Source organism: Crocuta crocuta, unplaced genomic scaffold, assembly GCF_008692635.1.
Source record: "Crocuta crocuta isolate KB4526 unplaced genomic scaffold, BGI_CrCroc_1.0 scaffold234, whole genome shotgun sequence".
Lineage (NCBI taxonomy): Eukaryota > Metazoa > Chordata > Mammalia > Carnivora > Hyaenidae > Crocuta > Crocuta crocuta.
Window position 1 is genome coordinate 680397 of NW_027529647.1, and position 18662 is coordinate 699058.

The 18662-nt window shown below is 45.5% G+C and overlaps 1 protein-coding gene across 6 annotated transcripts in view; it reads left to right on the forward strand.

Moving 5' to 3' along the window:
* The first annotated feature begins 293 nt into the window (after nucleotides 1-293).
* ANKS3 (ankyrin repeat and sterile alpha motif domain containing 3) overlaps nucleotides 294-18662 on the forward strand; it is a 28642-nt gene continuing 10273 nt past the window's right edge. For 5 of the 6 annotated variants that reach the window (XM_077762498.1, XM_077762499.1, XM_077762500.1 and 2 more), the window contains exons 1-5: nucleotides 294-463; nucleotides 2774-2972; nucleotides 3168-3289; nucleotides 5292-5373; nucleotides 14514-14649. In XM_077762498.1, coding sequence (XP_077618624.1) covers nucleotides 294-463; nucleotides 2774-2972; nucleotides 3168-3289; nucleotides 5292-5373; nucleotides 14514-14649 — 709 coding nt within the window. Of the gene's footprint in view, nucleotides 464-2773; nucleotides 2973-3167; nucleotides 3290-5291; nucleotides 5374-14513; nucleotides 14650-18662 lie in introns of those variants that run through there. The other variant, XM_077762503.1, reaches the window with a different exon arrangement.

Here is an 18662-nt window from a genome sequence, read left to right on the forward strand (position 1 = left end):
GGGGCCTGAAGATTGATGAAGGAGAGTGTACACTGCAGTGTATGACTCACCATATATGCTCCTTTCTTTCTCTCTGGTGATGGGCTCGCCAGTAGTAGAAGGATGGAGCTGCCCAAATCGCATAGCATTTAATGACAATTTTCTAAGTCTGTCCCAGGAGCTGACTGCACTGAGTGATGGTCTGCTAGGATAGTGACTAGCCACCTACCTCAGGTAGGAGTGTGCCCATCCTGTTGCGTTCCCTGGAACAACCAGGAAGGAACGCTCTAACCCCTGGGTATCCCTCCACAGTGATGTCGGAGCTCAGCGATGAAGCCAGTGAGCCAGAACTCCTGAACCGCAGCTTGTCCATGTGGCATGGGCTGGGTGCTCAGGTCAGCCGGGAGGAGCTGGCCGTTCCCTTGGATCTTCACACAGCTGCTTCCGTCGGCCAGTATGAAGTGGTGAAGGAATGTGTGCAGCGGTAAGAGATCTTGGGAAATGTTCCTACTCGGATTTTGAGTACCATCTCTGTGGCTTCAGATCCCAGGTAGAGCTGTCAGTGAGCTGATGGGGCCTTGCACGGAGTGGTAGACACGGAACACACCTAGATTAATCCCCAGGTCTCTCGGACAGCTGTCAGTAATGATTTAGGCTGGACACTAATAAGGAAGTCCGTTTTTATTCCTAGGAAGAAAACGATGATTGGAACCTTTTTCATAGGCTTACGAATCATCTCAGACTTTTGTTAACTACAGTCATTTTATGGTTTTTATTAATTGCAAAAATCCTCAAACAAAACCAACATAAAGTTAGAAAGTGATTCCCTGTGGCCTCCTTTCCCCAGAAGATTCATTTTTATCCCTCGTGTCTTTCTGTCGCTATAGCTTCTACTATAGAGGGGGAGGCATTGGGGTTCATCTTCCTCCCTGGGGATTGCCACCTGACTGACTGTCACCTGCAGTCTTACACATGCGTTAATTTAGTTTTTGGAAAAGGACCAATCTCCTCACTTCCACTCTCTCACATCAATCTCATTGTTTCTGTTTTTCATTGACAACTAGAAGAAACTGTCTATGTCTATATCTATATGTGCCTTTTTCGGTTCCTGGGGAGCCAGAGCAAAGCTTGGTTTAAGCCCTGGGTTTCTGGTTCCCAAGTCGTAGCCGTCACTTAAAAATATCTGGCTAATTGAGTATAAGGGCAGCACTGTGGTAAGAGATCATGTTTTGTACTACTGTACCAGGTGGCTTTTGGAATGTATACCTGGGTACCCAGCATATTCCCTCACAGGGTCACCGAGACCCTGTTACAACTTTGCTCCTTTGGCATTCTTGGGTTTTTAAGCCTTTGGGTGTGCTGTTTAAATGCACAATCGGCAGGGAGGGGGGCGCCTAACTGGCTTGGCTGGGCATCTGACTCTGGCTCAGGTCACTATCTCACAGTTTGTGGGTTCAATCAAGCTCCGCATCAGGCTCTGTGATGACAACTCAGAGTCTGGAGGCTGCTTCAGATTTTGTTTCCCTCTCTCTTTGCCCCTCCACCTCTCTCACTCTGCCTCTATCCCAAAATGGCTTCGTAGGGGATGTGTTTGTGCTCTGGTTGGGACTGTGGCCCTAGCTGACACCCAAGGATTGCTCACAGTAAGCAGACTAGGGACCTGACGGGAGTAGAGGCATCAGAAGGGAGGCTTGGTCCCAGCTGGACATGTCAGAGCCTCAGAGACACTCTGCCAAGGGCGGGGCTCTTCTCCACGTGGAATTGAGCCGTCAGTGAAGGTCATCTGCCCAGGATAGACTGGTCTCTGTGCTCTCTCGCAGCCAGTGGCTGCCACTGCGTTCCTGGGATCAGGACCTTCTGGTATGGCTGCATGAGTGTCCTGGAGTCAGTAGAAGATACTAGCAAATGGAAAATAACTGTTTGGTGTGGCTTCCTGTGTCCAAATGTCTGAGAGGCACAGACTGTGGGTTGACTGTCGGTTGTTACCTGCACTGGAAGCAGGGATTGTGCAAGAGGAAAGGCTGTGGGCCACGAACCATGCAGGGTGTCCTGGAAGATGATGTTTCCATGCCCCAACCCCAAACTCTGGGCTAGGAGGCCCATAATTTTTTTCTGTGGGAAACGCTTTTCTAGAATTTTGATGGAAACCAATGAGAAAGATAGGATTCTCTGGTTACTGATTTTCCAAGAATGTTAATGTAGCATCGATGAGGTGACAAGGGGGAAATCTCATCCATTGTCTAAGTCTCTTCCCCATTCCTTTCCACCCATCACTGGACTCGTAGACCCTGGTCTGTTGGAAGGCAGTCAAAGCTCTAGGTCACAGTTTCTTGACCTCAGCACTCCTGACAATCTCAGCCAGATCATCCTCTGTTAGGAGGCTGACTTGTGCGTGTAGGATATTTAGTGGCATCCCTGGCCTCCGCCCACTATATGCCAGTAGCTTTTCCTTACGCAGTTGTGAACCAATAATGTGTCCAGACTTTGCCAAATTTCTCCTGGGGGGCAAGATGCCCCTGGTTGAGAACCATCTTTGTTGCTGGGGGTAGGAAAGAAGAGAATTGCTGGCCTTGGGATAGGAGGAGGGACTGATGAGAATGTGCAGTTGGAGGAGGAAGACAGTCCTCCAGGCTTTGCAGAGGCAGCTATACAGCAAACCTGACTATTCCCCCAGCCTGCCTCGCCTCCCCCACAATATCCAGGCTGGCACAGAACTCCTGGCCTCGCGGCTGGCTTTGGTAAACCTCGCATGTTAGATGGCGGGACGTGTCTAGCATATCTTGTGTTTGTTTAGGAGAGAGTTAGATTTGAATAAGAAGAACGGTGGTGGCTGGACCCCGCTGATGTACGCCTCCTACATTGGACACGATACCATCGTGCACCTGCTGCTCGAGGCGGGGGTGAGTGTGAATGTGCCGACCCCGGAAGGGCAGACTCCACTGATGCTGGCTTCCAGCTGTGGCAACGAAAGCATCGCCTACTTTCTCCTCCAGGTGAGCTCCGAGGGGACTCAGGCCCAGAAACGTGAGGGGCTCCCGGCTCTGGCAGAGATGTGAACCACTGCAGACCATGGTGTGTGTGTGCGTGCTCGTGTAATCACTTCGATTCTTGCAGCGTGACAGCCTGGAAGGCGCCTGCCCCACACAGAGGAGCTGAGGCTGTAACGAGCATTCTGTGTTCTCTTGAAGCAAGGTGCCGAGCTGGAAATGAAGGACATTCAAGGCTGGACTGCCCTCTTCCACTGCACCAGCGCTGGGCATCAGCAGATGGTTAAGTTCCTCTTGGACAGTGGAGCGAATGCCAACGTGAGGTGATGATCAGGTCTTTGGTGGTCGCTCTAAGTCTGAGGAGGGCGGCTGGGGAGGCAGCCATTGGCTGGAGTGCAGAGTAGCCCCTGACTTGGGCAGAGGGGACAGTCCTGCCCAGCGTGGGGAGCTTGAGGATAGGCTTAGCTTTTTCCTGCATCTGTCAGAGAACACTGAGTACAGCACTTTAAGTGCTCTGAGTCTCACTTCCTTCCTTTCTTCCTTCCTTCCTTCCTTCCTTCATGTTTGTTTATGTATGAAAGAGAGCACAAGCAGGTGAGGGGCAGAGAGGAGGACAGAGGATCTGAAACGGACTCTGTCCTGACAGCAGGGAGTCTGATGTGGGGCCTGAACTTGCGAACCATGAGATCTTGACCTCAGCTGAAGTCAGATGCTTAATGGACTGGGCCACCCAGGTGCCCCTAAGCCTGAAAACTGGGGATGGCAGTACCTGTGTCATGGAGCTGTTAAAAGAATTCCGTGATCTGTCATACATCAGGGGCCTGGCCTCGTGAATGACACTCAGTTGACATGCATTAAATGCTAATTCCTTTCTCCTTCTTGCCTTTGTCTATGTCGGGTGAGGTGATGCTTTGAAAGCAGTCATGAGTTTTATAAGCTGGAAGGGGTGTTGTCGTCTAAAGCATGTCACAGTGATAATCCCCTTTCAGCACAGCAAGTCCCAGGCCTGCACCCACCTGGCACTGTGCACATCCCCGGCTGGAGCCGGTTCTTAGGAGATACACCCACCACTGTTTCATATGCCACTGGGGAAGAAGTTCCACTGATTAAAATGTCACTTGCCTGTTGATTTTAAGATAGATTCTGGCTTCACAGATGTTGAAATGCAAAAATGGTATGTCTTACAATGGATGAAACCCAGGTTTTAGCTTGGTTCCCGTCTTCTAGACCAGTATGAAGGAAAGTGAGGGACAGAAGGCATCTGTAGGCAGTACTGAGCAACTTATAAGCAAACACAAAAATAGGCCTCAGAGAGCAGGCAAAGTAAGGACAAGGTAGATGGTTCATCCTGGAGCTTTTGTGGGGGGTTCCTGGAAGGTGTTGAGCTCCAGGCATAGGATCTGAATAGGTGGAAGGGAGACGCCGGCTTTCTGTGTGCCGTGAAGGGCAACAGCTGCTTTTTGTTTGTAATTAAAATGGAAATTTAAGAGATGGCAGGTGGCTGGGGCACCTGGGTGGCTCAGTCGGTTGAGCGGCTGACTTCGGCTCAGGTCATGATCTTGCGGTTCGTGAGTTTGAGCTTCGAGTTGGGCTCTGTGCTGACAGCTCGGAGCCTGGAGCCTGTTTCGGGTTCTGTGTCTCCTCTCTCTGCCTCTCCCCTGCTCATGCTCTGTCTTTCTCTCAAAAATAAAACTAAAATGTTAAAAAAAAAAAAAAGATGACAGGTAGAAGCAGCTTAGGAGAGATTATTGGGGGCACCTGGGCAGCTCATTTGGCTAAGCATCCAACTTTTGGTGTTGGCTCAGGTCATGATCTCATGGTTGTGAGATTGAGACCTCTCTCAACATCTGCACTGACGGTATGGAGCTTGCTTGGGATTCTTTCTCTCCCTGTCTCTCTGCCCTTCCCCTGTTCTCTGTCTCCCTCTTTTTTTTTTTTTAAAGTTCATTTATTTATTTTGGGAGATAGTGTGAGTGGCAGAAGGGCAGGGAGTGGGAGACAGAGAATGCCAAGCAGGCTCTGTGCTGCCAGCACAGAGCCCGACATGGGACAAATAAACTTTAAAAAAAAAAAAAAAGGAGTGTTGTTTGGGAGACATTGTCTTTAGGGAAAAAGACTAGAGCTGGGGATAGAACCAGAAGAGTTTATGAGGCTGATGTGTTGATGTGAACTTTTCTCATGTCTCCCCGTTGGTTCTGGTGAGAAGGAGACCTCTGTGCTTAGGGAACGGTGACTTGCACCAGCTTGGTTTTGTCTGCAGCAGGGAAGCTTCTGTGTGGTGAACTTCTCTCCACTAATTGTCTGACCATGGCCTCTATCTCGTAGGGAACCAATATACGGATTTACTCCTTTGATGGAAGCAGCCGCCGCTGGCCATGAAATAATTGTGCAGTATTTTCTCAATCATGTAAGTGACCCTGTTTATTAGCTTATACTTTAGTTACAGCAGGTGAGGAATCCTATCCTTGAAAAGCTATAAGAGGATTTCTGCAGCACGGAAATAGCTGCTTTCTATTTGTTGAGCACATTTTCATTGTATCTGTTGATGGCCACGTATTGTGTAGCATTCGGATAAAGTGGTGAGTAAAAATAGACACCTATTCCTGTAATAAATTGGAAAATGCTATTATTTCAAAACTGTGGAAAATATATTTTAAAAAGTAAATAACTTGTCTCATTACTTAAAAACATTAGAGTAAGAATGCTAAGATTTCCTCCCTTTTCAACCACCCCCTGCTTCTCCTCAAGATGCCCACTTGGTTTGAGACTCCCAGACTCCTCTGCTTCGGACAGTGTACCTGTAGACAAGTACAAACGCAGTGCTTTTCGTTTTGAGCAGAGTGGGATTCTACTGTGTGTTACTCTGCAGCTTTTAGAAGATCACTTCATATGCACTACACATTTTTTCTTTCTACAGTATATATGGGTGTAATTAATCAGTTCCATAGTAGTTGAGAGTTAGGTTTCTTACATTTTACAGTTACAAACAGTGCTCCGGAGACTGTCCCTTTACAGGGAACTTCAGTGGGCATGCAGGTATTACTGTATGTTGTGTTTCTGTAGGAGGGATTGCTGGTGCTCATATGTTAATCTTTTTTAATGTTGTTGTTTTTTTTTATGATTGATTTTGAGAGAGTGCAAGCTGGGGAGGGGTAGAGAGAGACGGGGACAAAGGATCTGAAGCAGGCTCTGCACTGACAGCAGCAAGCCTGATGTAGGACTTAACTCACAAACCATGAGATCATGATCTGAGCCAAAGTCGGAAACTCAAGTGACTGAGCCACCCATGTGCCCCAACTCCCACATTAAATTGTAAATCAAAACTACTGGGATGTCTGTAATGTAAAAAGACAGACAATAATAAGAGTGGATGAGGATGTGGACAGTTGGAAGCCTCACACACTGCTGACAGGAATGTAATATGATGCAGCCTGTTTGGAAAACAGGCTGGCAGTTTCTCAAACAGTTAAACATAAAGCCACTCTCCTAGGTATCAATCCCAGAGGATTGAAAAGAGGTCCACGCAAACAGTTAAACACAATGTCCATAGCAGTGTTATTCACGGTAACCAAAAGATAGAAATCCACATGTGCATCAGCTGAAGATGGATACGTAAAATGTGGTCTTTCCACACAACAGAATATTATTCAGCCATAAAAAGGAGTGAAGTTCTGCACCTCTTACAACATGGATGACTGTGAAAATATTATGCTCAGTGATAGGAGCCAGACACAAAGGACCACATATTGTATGATTCTTTATGTTTGAAATGTCCTGAACGAGCAGATCTGTAGAGATAGAAAGTAGATTAATGGTGGCCTAGGGCTGGCAGCAGGGGGTGGGAAGGGATGATCAGAGATGGGAATATTGTGGAGAGGGTAATAGTTAAGGGGTACAGGATCTCTTTCCAGGGTGAGAAAAATCAATTTCAGGTTCTGAAATTGATTGTGGTGATGGCTGCATGCTTCTGACTTATACACTGTAAGTGGGTGAATCATGGTATGTGAATTGTATCTTAATAAAGTTGTTTAAAAAATTCCAGCAGGAGAAATAGAAGTCCTCACAGATTCCCACTGAAAACATTGTCTGTGTTGCTTCCCCACCAGTAATACGTGAAGGGGCCCACTTTCTCATGTCTTCACCAGTTCTGGAAGTGACTCGTCTTGAGTTTTTGCCAATGTGGTGGGAGACACGGGATATCTCGTTTGGGTGTACTTATTAGAAAGGTTGAACATTTAAAGATGTATTTATTGGCCATTTGTGTTTATTTTATGAGTTTTATCTATTTTGGGGGCCCAGTTTATTAGATAGTTTTTGTTTTACTTACTCATTGGTAGCAACTTGAACATAATAAAATGTGAATATGTTGTTTTTCTCTGAAAAAGAGTTTGGGGACAGTACACTTAACACAAGACGGGTACAGGGAGCCTGTCTGCCCCCTTTGCCTCAGTCTCCTGCTCTCTTTCCACAGCTGCTTCTCAGCTTGCTTTTTTCTTTTCTTAACTGTTTGAGAGATTGTTCCGTATTAGTGTATGTTAAGCTCTCTCATCTCTTTCTTTTCATGGTGGCACAGCACTGCCTTGTAGGGATGGATCAGAGATTTAACAGTGGTCTGTGGATGGAATTAGGTCATTGCCAACCATTTGCTGTCACACACAGTGCTGTGGAGACTTTCTGCACGTACATCCCTGCACACGTGTGTGACCACATCTGTCTGGTTGAGTACTGAAGGTAGAATTTCACGTGGAGTGTAAGTACAGTCTTAACATAGGTGTTGCCCACTTGCCATCCGAAGAACAAACTGTACCCACTTACAGTGTCTCCACAGCAGCAAGAATTATGAACCTTACATTTTTATTATTTTTGAGAGAGAGAGAGAGAGAGACAGAGTGTGAGTTTGGGAGGGGCAGAGAGAGAGGGAGACACAGGATCTGAAGCAGGCTCCAGGCTCCGCACTGTCAGCACAGAGCCGGACACGGGGCTGGAATCCACCAACCGTGAGATCATGACCTGAGTTGGAGTTGGATACTTAACCAACTGAGCCACCCAGGCACCCCTCTTTTCTTTTCTTTTTTTTTAATGTTTGTTTATTTTGAGAGAGAGCATATGCAAGTGGGGGAGGGGCAGAGAGAGGAGGGGACAGAGAATCTTAAGTAGGCACCACACTCAGCACAGAGCCCGCTGCAGAGCTTGATCCCACAGTTGTGAGATCAAGACCTGAGCTGAAATCAAGAGTCGTATGCTTAACTGATCGAGTCACCCAGGCACCCCTTGAAGTACTTTCATGATACAGAAAAGCACAGAAGATAAATCAAATACAAGCCCACATGATCCTGAGGTGACCTCTATCCAGATGTTGGTCTGTACCTTTCTGTCCCTGAGTATATACTTTCATCATGCACTGTGTGACCTTAAGGAATGCACAGGTTGTTTTATATATTTTAAAGATATATGTAAATAACATGTTGGATTGTTAAGTGTCACACAAGGGAGGTACTCTGGTACCTGGAGATACAGTTCATTAAAAAAAATTTTTTTTTAATGTTTTTATTTATTTTTGAGAGACTGAGACAGAGATCGCATAAGCAGGGGAGGGTCAGAGAGAGAGGGAGACACAGAATCTGAAACAGGCTCCAGGCTCTGAGCTGTCAGCACAGAGCCCGATGCGGGGCTCAAACTCACACAAACTGTGAGATCATGACCTGAGCTGAAGTTGGATGCTTAACCGACTGAGCCACCCAGGCAGCCCATAGTTCATTCATTTTGACAGCTCTGTGTGTATTGAACATATGAGTATTTTACATTTATCCATTCCTTCCTTAGTGGACATTTAAGTTGTTTCCACTTTGCCAATCCTGACAGGGCTGTGGTTCTCATTTTTTACCTGTCTTCTCAAGCATGTGTGAAGGAATTTTAAAGAAATCAGAGTATATTCTTCAAGTAGAATTTTTTGTGTGTAGCGTGGGTGACTCTTCACTAGACAGTATTAACTGACTTTCTTGATTAATGTTCTGATTGTTCTAGCTCCCATCCCTCACTTCCTGAGTAGCACTTGGTACCTGCTCTCAGACGAGCTGGCTCCTATTGATTTTTGCCTGTCTCTGATTTCTGGTGAGGTTCATTGTTTCATATGTTTATCAGCCATTTGGACCTTCTTTTCTGCAAATAATTATTCTTTGAAGATAATTCCACTAACATGGACTAGGCACCCTTAAGACCTAGCAGCATAGGGTCAAGAATAGAGGAGTATGAGCTCAAACCTGTAAAAAGCATAACCTCTGCTTCTGAGTTTAGAGTTTGATTTTAAATAAGGTAGAACTGGAAGTCATGAGACATTCATATAATATTTTAGGTGGAAAACATTGGAAAAATCAGAGACCTTAGATAATTTATCTACTGTGCAGATCATGCCCCTCGTTTGGTACCTTTATTCCCCAGCTGGGTGTGAGATTGTGTGTTGTGGGCAACTTGTATTGAGGGGCAACAAACTGAATTGGATTTCTTTTGGAAATTTTTTGAAATTTTGAAATAACTTCAGACTTAAATGTCAAAATAATACAAAGAATTGGCGTACCTTCATTAGATTCCCCAAATATTAACATTTAATCTCATTTTCTTGATCAGTCTTTCTTTATATACATATTACCTTTTTAGAACCATTTGAAAGTAAGTTGCTGACATAATGCCCTTTTCCCCCCTTAGTACTTTAGTATGTATTTCCTAAAAACAGTTTTGTCTTTCGTAATCACATACTATGATCAAACTCAGGAAATCAACTGTGAGTTCTCCCTCTAGAGCATTAATCAGAAATAGAAGGTGTTGGTCAATTTGTCATGATTGCTTTGTGGCTGCGGAGGGCAGGCACGGCCAGGAGTGTGTGACTGATGGCCCAGGTTGTTCCTCTGCTGGAGAGGCCGTGTGGCTATCCCTGCATAGATGCTCCTTTGCTCCTCATTCCCTGAAGATTTCCTCCTGCCCAGTAATGGTTAGATCTCAGGGAACCAGAGGGGCGGGCTCCAGAGCCAGTCTCCAGTCCTGGAGACAGAACCGCATGAGGCTGTACACCTCGTGCTCTTCGAGGGCAGGAGAGGGGTGTAGCTGCCTCCCTTGTACTCAGGTCCCCTTCTTCCTGGGTGGGCCAGGCTCTCACAGCTGCATCAAGGCAGGATGGTCTGGGCATGATTAGGTTAGGTTAGATCAGATTAGATTAAGAGAGCTGAGGTGATGCCATGGCCTCCACGTGATAAGTGCGCCGCCATCCTCTTAGGACGACAAAGGTTTGATCACGTTTTCCTGTCAGTGAGAAGGAGTTTTGATCACGTACTTCTCTAGTAATATGTACATTATGAAATAGGAAGAAAAACCCCCAAAATGTAACGGATAAATAAACAAATTCTAGTATTTTCTTCCCTTACCTCAGGGACCTTGTTCTCGATTCTATTTTCTTCCTCATTTACTTATTAAGGAATAGCATTACTGCCTTTTCCCCTTCACTATAATCTGAGGTTGAAGTCTTCCAGGCTTAAAAACAGATGATAGTTGAAACCCTATGGTAAAGATGGTGGTGTTTGTTTTGGTTGAAACGTTTGGGTTTTTCTATCAAATTGAAACTAGAAAGTCTCCCTCTTCCCCTCCCCCAATTTCATTGGGTAGAACTGACAGACATCCCTGTATAAGTTAGGGTGTGTGGTGTAGTGATGTCACTTACATGCATCGCGAAGTGATGACCACGTTGTATTTGGGGAGTGTCCACATCTCGTGTAGACATGGACACAGAGATGGATTGTTTCCTTGTGAGAACTCAGGACTTACTCTCCACAACTTCCATATATATCATATGGCAGTGTTCACTTCACTCATCATAAATTTCTTATAGTTGGAAACTTGTGCCTTTTGACTACCTTCATTCTGTTTCCACTTCCAGACCCATCTAGAAATGATCTTTGAAGGCTGAAGTTTTAATAGCTGATTTCTAACCAGAGAGCTCTTGAAAGTAAGGAATTACAGAAAGTAAAACTCAGTTAAGGTCTTGTGAAAATGGAGTTTTGTCCTACCAGAGGACATGTGATAATCACCTTTTATGCTAGGCTCTTGAAAGTAAGGAATTACAGAAAGTAAAACTCAGTTAAGATCTTTTGAAAATGGAGTTTTGTCCTACCAGAGGACATGTGATAATCACCTTTTATGCTAGGCTCAACCGAGCCTGTCATTTGATCATGAGTTTTCAAAATAGGGCAGAAGAGTCCATAGATAAATGTTTATTGTACAGTGATAATATCTTATAAAAGAATTAGCACAGTGATGCAAAAAGAAATCCAGAATTATTCATAATCCCATCACCCAGATATCACACATGTTAATAACTCATTGAGTATCCTGATTTTTTTTGTAAGTTGGTTTATGTGTTTTGAAAGAGAATCCTAAGCAGGCTCTGTGCTGTCAGCACAGAGCCGATGCAGAGCTCGAACTCATGAACTGTGAGATCATGACCTAAGCTGAAGTTTGAACACTTAACCAACTGATTAACCCAGGTGCCCCCTCCTGTTTTTTTTAAAATAAATATTTTAAGTTAAAGTGGAGTCCCACTATACAGAATGTTTTGCAATACGCTTTTTTGTTCTCTTAATGGGGTCTTGTGCACCCCTGTCCATGTCAGTACGTGCATTTGGATCTGTCATATAAATGGAGGACTGGTGTTCCACTTGACAGATCTCACTTAGTTCGCTGATTCCTGATTTTAGGATTTTCCGTGGTTTTGACCACGATGAAGGCTGAGGGGGATATCCTAAATGTTAGTGTATGTCCTTAATTTTTTCCTGAGGCTAAATTCCTGCAAGTGGAATTGCTGGTCAGAGGTGTGTGCACATTTAACTTCTGCTGGTTTGTCCTGCGGAGCACTGAGCTCCACCATCATCCACCAACCAGACTGCTTGGTTGAAGCTTTTAAAATGGAAAGCTCATCTTTTGTACTTTTAAAGTAAGCTGCTCATGAATAGTGAATTTAGAAAATAGAGAGGATTAGGAAGATGGGGAAAATCCCCTTATCCTACTGCTTAGAAATAATATTAACAGTTTGGGCACACTTGCTTCTGGTGTTGATATCTGTATTCATTTTTTGTTTTGTCTTGTTTTGCTGTTATTATAATGTAGATATAGCTTTGTATCATGGNCGCGAGCAGGGGAGGGGCAGAGAGAGAGGGAGACACAGAATCCAAAAAGGCTCAGTGCTGACAGCTCAGAGCCTGACACGGGGCTCAAACCCATGAACCTTGAGATCATGACCTGAGCCCAAGTCAGACACTTAACTAACTGAGTCACCCAGGCACCCCTCCCAATAAATTATTTTTTAATTCAGGTATATACATTTTTTTTCTTTTGTTTTTGTTTTTTTCAGAGAGAGAGAGAGAGAGAGCGCGAGAGAGCGCACTGAAGGAGGAGCAGAGGGAGCGGGAGAGAGAGAATTTTGGGCTTCACGCCCAGTGCAGAACCCAGCTTGGGGCTCCATCTCACAACTGTGAGATCATGACCTGAACAAAATCAAGAGTCGAACTCTTAACCAGCTGAGCCACCTAGGCGCCCCTATGTTGTTTTTAGACGTAGTGCTGCTGCACACGTGATAGACTACCATGTAGTGTCAGTATAGCTTTCACATGCACTGGGAAACCAACACACTCACTGGACTTGGTTTGTTGGGATACTTTCTTGCAGCAGTCTGCCATTGCACCTGCAGTATCTCTGAGGTTTGCCTGTATAAGGTATATATTTTCATGACTTTTTCCTTAAGTTTACTTACTTATTTTGAGAGAGAGAGTAAGCAGGGGAGGGCAGAGAGAGGAGAGAGAGTCAAGAATCAGACAGTCAACTGACTGAGCCACCTAAGTACCCCTATATTTTCATGATTTTAAAAAATATACAGGGGGAGTGGGCGGCTCAGTCGGTTGGGTCTCCAACTTCAGCTATGGTCATGATGCCACAGTTGGTGGGTTTGAGCAATGCATCGGGCTCTGTGCTGACAGCTCGGAGCCTGGAGCCTGCTTCAGACTCTGCGTGTCCCTCTCTCTGCCCCTCCCCCACTTGTGCACTGAGCTCGTGCTCTCTCTTTCTCTCAAAGAATAAATAAACTTAAAAAAGTATATATATATATATATAAATGAAAATAATATAACCTACAGGCTTAAAAAAAGCCAAACAATAAAACTTAGAGGAAAATCAATAAAAGGTTTACGAATAAGCATTAAAAAGAAAACCTATGTAGTTTTCTTATACTTCTCCATCCCAGAGTGTTAGAACTATAAACAGATTTCTACGTAAGGGAGTCCTGCTACATAAATGGGAGACATAGACTTCTGCAGTGTGTTTTTCAGTGTTAGCAAAATATCACAAACTTGCTTCCACATCAGTACAGAGAAACCTGCCCATTCTTTCTGATCCAGCACTTGATAATATTGGTATGCCTTAATTCATGTAACCATTCACACATTAATGGGTATATTTGTTTCCTGTGGCTGCTGTTAACAATTTAACATAAACTTGGGGGGCTTAAAACATAGAAATTTATTTTCTCACAGTTATGGATGCCAGAAGTCCAGGATCAAGGTGTCAGCAGGGCCAAGTCCCCTCCAAAGGCTTCCTTTCCTCTCTGAACTTCTGGTTGCTCCTGGTGTTTCTTGGCTTGTAGATGCATCATTCCAGTCCCTGTCTCTGTCATCACATGGCTGTGTCCCTGTCTTCTTTTCCTCATAAGGACACCTTATAACTTGTATGTTGTAAGGATAGACTATTGTCCTTTCAAAAACTTGGCTATACCAAGTATTAAATACCAGCATTTATGGCCATAACATAGCTGACTCTTCCCCTGTTTACAGTGTCCCCAGGGTTTTGTTACAGCAGATATGTTCTACCAAACACCCGTGTCATACCAGCTTTCTCTTTTATTTGGGTAATTTCCTTAGGAGAGAGTCATAGGAGTGGAATCGATTGTGCGAAGACTAGAAGTACATTTTAGGGCTTTGGCTAAAAATTTCCAGAGTCGTCTTCAGAAGGATGGTGCTGTCGTTGTGATTATGACTTTTAAAAGCTGCTTCCCTAGTGAAGCTGCTGTCTGCAGTTTTCTCTGTGTGGAGAGAAATGGAGCGAGTTGGACATGCCCACATTCGAAGGGTGAAGGTCGGGCTCTGGCTCCAGCACCTGCAGGGCGCCCCTCCCCGTGTGAATGTGTCCTTCCCCACCTGGGGCACGTGCCAGGCTCTCCCTTAAGCACCTGCCTGTCTGGCTGGGAAAGCCCAAGAATGAGGCTGAGGAGCTGCCAGGACTCTCTGGTGGCTACACTGCTGCCAGCGAGCCCCTCCCCAGGGTCCCCCACCTTGTCCTTAAGGTGACTTCTCTTTCTCATATAGATGTGGGGTTGTTGAGGGGCCAGGGCAAGACCTTTCCAGGGTGGTGAGAAGCCGGTGCGCTCCCTGGCCACGGTCCAGTGTCTGCACCAGGGAAGCTATGGTGCTTTACGGGGGAGGTTCCTAGCGCTTGTTCTTTCATGAACTTTCACAGGGAGTCAGAGTGGACACGAGAGACCACAGTGGAGCCACGGCCCGGATGCTGGCCAAGCAGTATGGACATACGAAGATCGTGGGGTTGATAGACGCTCACTCGCCTACTCTGCCCAAGAGCCTCTACCGGAGCCCAGGTACCTACTTTTGCGCCCTCTGCTGGAGTTCCGCGGGGCAGGGGGGGGTGGGGGGGGAGAAAGACCCCCGCCCCCGCAGCCCTGCCAAGAGACCTCTGCGTTCCCCATGACTCCACTCTGCAGTCAAGGTTGAGGCTTGCTGGTCTGAGAGGAGAGACACGGTAGAGTGTAGGGTGGTTCCTGCCAGGCTGAAGGTGTGCACAGGATGCCGGGTGCCCAGGGAGAGGCGGCACGGCGGCCTCACAAAGGGGATTGCTTTCAGTTGTTTCTGCACTTTGCTTGTGGGGCTTATTGCTATGTGAAATATCTTAATTTTATATAGTCAAATTCATCAGTCTTGTACTGCCTTTAGATTTGGGGTCACAGAACATCTTTGTGCCTTGGTTGTCTAAGAATTTGCCTGTTTTCTTCTGGTGCTTCCATGGTTTCATTTTTTATATTCAGTTTTTTGATCCATTTATACTTTATTGTCGTGCGTGGTGGTGTGACGTGTGGCTTTTTTCAGATGGCTTTCCCATTGTTCTGGCTTCATGAAATTATTTAACAGTCCGTCTCTGACCTGGTGATCTGAGAAGCTCTCTTTGCTCTATATTCTGAATTTCCGTTTGTGCCCATGTCTTTTCTGGACCTCTGTTGTGTACCCCAGGTCTGTGTGTCCACACAGCAGACCCATGCTGTTGTAAATTTGCAGAGGCTTTTTGCCTCTCGTTGGGCCAGTCCCCCTGCAGCCTTTCCTTTTCAGCATTCCGTGGCTATTGATGTTTTGTGTGTGTGAACTTGAACACCGACTTGGATAGCTGCTTAAAAACAGCATGTTATTGAGATTGTGGCAAATTTATAAATCAACTACCCTTTCATGCTTTTGAGTCAGACTCTATAAACAGGGGACCTCTTTTGTTCATGTGTGCTTTTGTGTCTACAGGAGGGTTTAAAATTTTTCCTCATAGACATTTTGCGTAGAACTTGTTTTTTATTCCCAAGTGTCTGATTTTCTTTGTTGCTATTGTAAGTTGGGTCTCACTGCTGCTTGATGCTCTGCTTCTTGTCTGTGAGGAGGAAGGCTCTTGGTGTCTGTATCCAACTTCATATTCTGCTGCCATTCTGAATTCTTTCGTTGTTCAAATTATTGATTCTGTAGGGTTTTCCAGGTATGCTACCATATAATCTGCACATAGAGATAGATTTACTATTTCTTTCTGATTTTTGTACCTCTGGTTTCTTTCATTTAGTTACATTGGCTAATACTTCTCGTAAAGGTGTTGAACATAGTGTGAATAGTGGGCTTTTGCCAGGTCCTGACCTTAGCGGAAATGCCACCTTAGGTAAGACACTGATTCTGAGAGTAAGGTGTGCATATATTTTATCGTGTTGAGAGTTTGTCATTTTCTATATTCCTGAGTATTTTTTACAGCCATGAGTGTTGAATTCTGTCAAAGGCTTTTTCAGCATCTATGGAGATGATTATTAATTTTCTCCTTAAATCTAATAGAGTATATTAATGAATTTCCTAATAATGAGCCAACTTTACTTGCTTGGTAGAATTCTCACGTGGTATATTATTTTCTTACTGTGATGTTGGACTCTGTTTTCTAGTATTTTATTTAGTGTTTCTGTAAGGCTGTTCATTTATAAATGGTATTTGTGATTTTCTGTTTTATCTTTATCAGGTGTAGGTATCAATATGGTACTTCATACAAAGTATGTGAAAGTTTTCCTTTTTGTCTCTGGAACAGTTTATGCAGCATTGGTACCCCGTGGTGGTATGTGTTTTTTCTGCTGTTGTTTGTTTGTTAATTTTCTTTTTAATTTATTTTTGAGAGAGAGAGAGTGTGAGCAGGGGAGGGGCAGACAGAAGGGAAAAGAGGATCTGAAGCAGGCTCTGCCCTGACAGCAAAGAGCCGGATATGGGCTCAAATGCACGAACCGTGAGGTCATAACCTGAGCTGAAGTCAGAAGCTCAACCAAGTGAGCCACCCAGGTGCCCTGTACCCTCTGGTTTGTGAAGATTTGGAAGGATTCTCCTGTGAAACCATCTGGGCCTGGTCCCTCTTTGTGAGGTGGCTCCTGATGTTTTTCTGGTTTTCTGCTTAAGCTTTCTCACTTCACGGGGGCCAAGTTTGGTAAACTGTACTTTCCTAGGAAATGCTTTCATTTCAGGATTTCAAACTTACTTAGATAGAAGTCTGCAAAATTGTTTTTGTCTGCATCCTTCTAAAAAGTTTCAGTGGTTATTTTCCCATGTCATTTTCTATCTTGCCTGTCTTCTGTCTCAGTCCTGTCTCTTTTTCGATCTCATTCATTGTTTGGTGATTTTCTTACTTTCCTGAAGTAGTTATTTTCCACCCAAATCTCTTCTTCCTTGAGCACCTAGTAACTGAGTCTTCATTTAAAAATTTTGACTTTTAGTGTTTACGTGTTTGTGTGTGTGTGTGTTTTTAAGATTTTATTTTCAAGTAATCTCTGTGCCCAATGTGGGGCTCAAACTCACAACTCTGAGATCAAGAGTTGCGTGGTCTACCAGCTGAGCCAGCCAGGTGCCCCACTGACGTTGGTTTTTCACTTATTTCCTGGGTTCAGTTTTCCTTTCTCACTGTTGTGTGCGCATGCCTGTGTCTTTTTGGTCTCAGTTTTGGATTTCTGAGTCAGGATGCTTTTTCCTATCCCATGATGCTTGATTAAGGATATACCCCCCTTTGGGGCGCCTGGGGCACTCAGTCTGTAGAGCATCCGACTCTTTTTTTTTAATAGTTTATTGTCAAGTTGGTAGGGCATCCAACTCTTGATCCCAGGGTTGGCCCACATTGAGCAGGGAGCCTACTTAAAACAAATTGTCCTCTCAGAGCATCACAGAGTGTTAGAGTTTTCTCATCTCCTCCTTTATGGTGGTGGTTTGAGGGACTAGCATATTCCCACGCTGGTGTCCAGCCCCTGTCTCTGCCTCCTCCCTGGAGTAGCTGTGCGCACGGATCGCCGGAGCCCTTCACCTCCAGGGCTTGGTGGCCTGGCCGCAGTGAGGGTCCTGCTTCAGGACTCCCTCCTCCCCAGTGTCTCAGGGGGAGTCCTTACTGGATGGGTTTATTTCCTGTGGGTTTTATTTGGAGGCGGATGTAGTTAGGCCAAGCCAGAGTCCTTGATGTGCTTTTATCTTGTCAGATCCTGAACTTCCCCTGCTCGCTTTTTCTGTTCACTGTTCAGTTTCCATAAGGTGCTTCCCAGAAGTGGGACCGTTCTGCTCCCTGACGTCCCACGTGCAGTTTGAAGTTGCTTCTCCGGGGCTGTGCTTCCCTCAGCCAGGACTCTTCAGTATTCCTGCTACAGAATGGACTCTTTTTGGCAGCAACGCTGGCTCTTCTCTCCCCTCGTCTCTCTTGGGGTGCGGCTTTCTTCTAGATCTACTTGCTCCCTGTGGAGGCTGCGTGAGCAGAAAGTCTCTTCGAGAAGAGAAGTGGGTGTGTCTCCACTTGACAGAGCAAGGAAGGAGGGGATCACGGGTGCTCTCTCCTGTCCAGTTCTGTGGGCGGGTGGGGATTGCTTGGCTCTGTCTGTAGTCCCTGCTGATTTGTCAGGGTTAAGAGGATGTGCTGGGGGCAGGTGCACATTCACGGAGCTGCCTTTGCCTTGCTTATCCCTCCTCTCTTGCCCTTTTATTCCTTATGACTCCTCCATCTACTGCCTGGGTGGGACCACACAGTCTCCTGGTGGCATCGACCCTGGAGGGCAGAGAGTGAGCTGAGTGGGGGAGAGAGATGATGGGAGCCTGGGGTCCCTGGCCACATTTGGATCCAGAGTCAGTAACTCCCTTGCTCGTAGGCTGTCGCTGCCCTGAGCTGTCCACATGCTGCACTGTACTGCTCCCCTCCCACAGCCTGGCTCAGCCTGGCCTCCTGATGAGCAGGGAAGGGCAGTGTCGGGGAGGGGCTCCTGTGGCATCTGAGCCCAGGGTACCGGCCCAAGAGTGAGGTCTTTTTTTTTTTTTTTTTTTTTAATTTTTTTTTAATGTTTTATTTATTTCT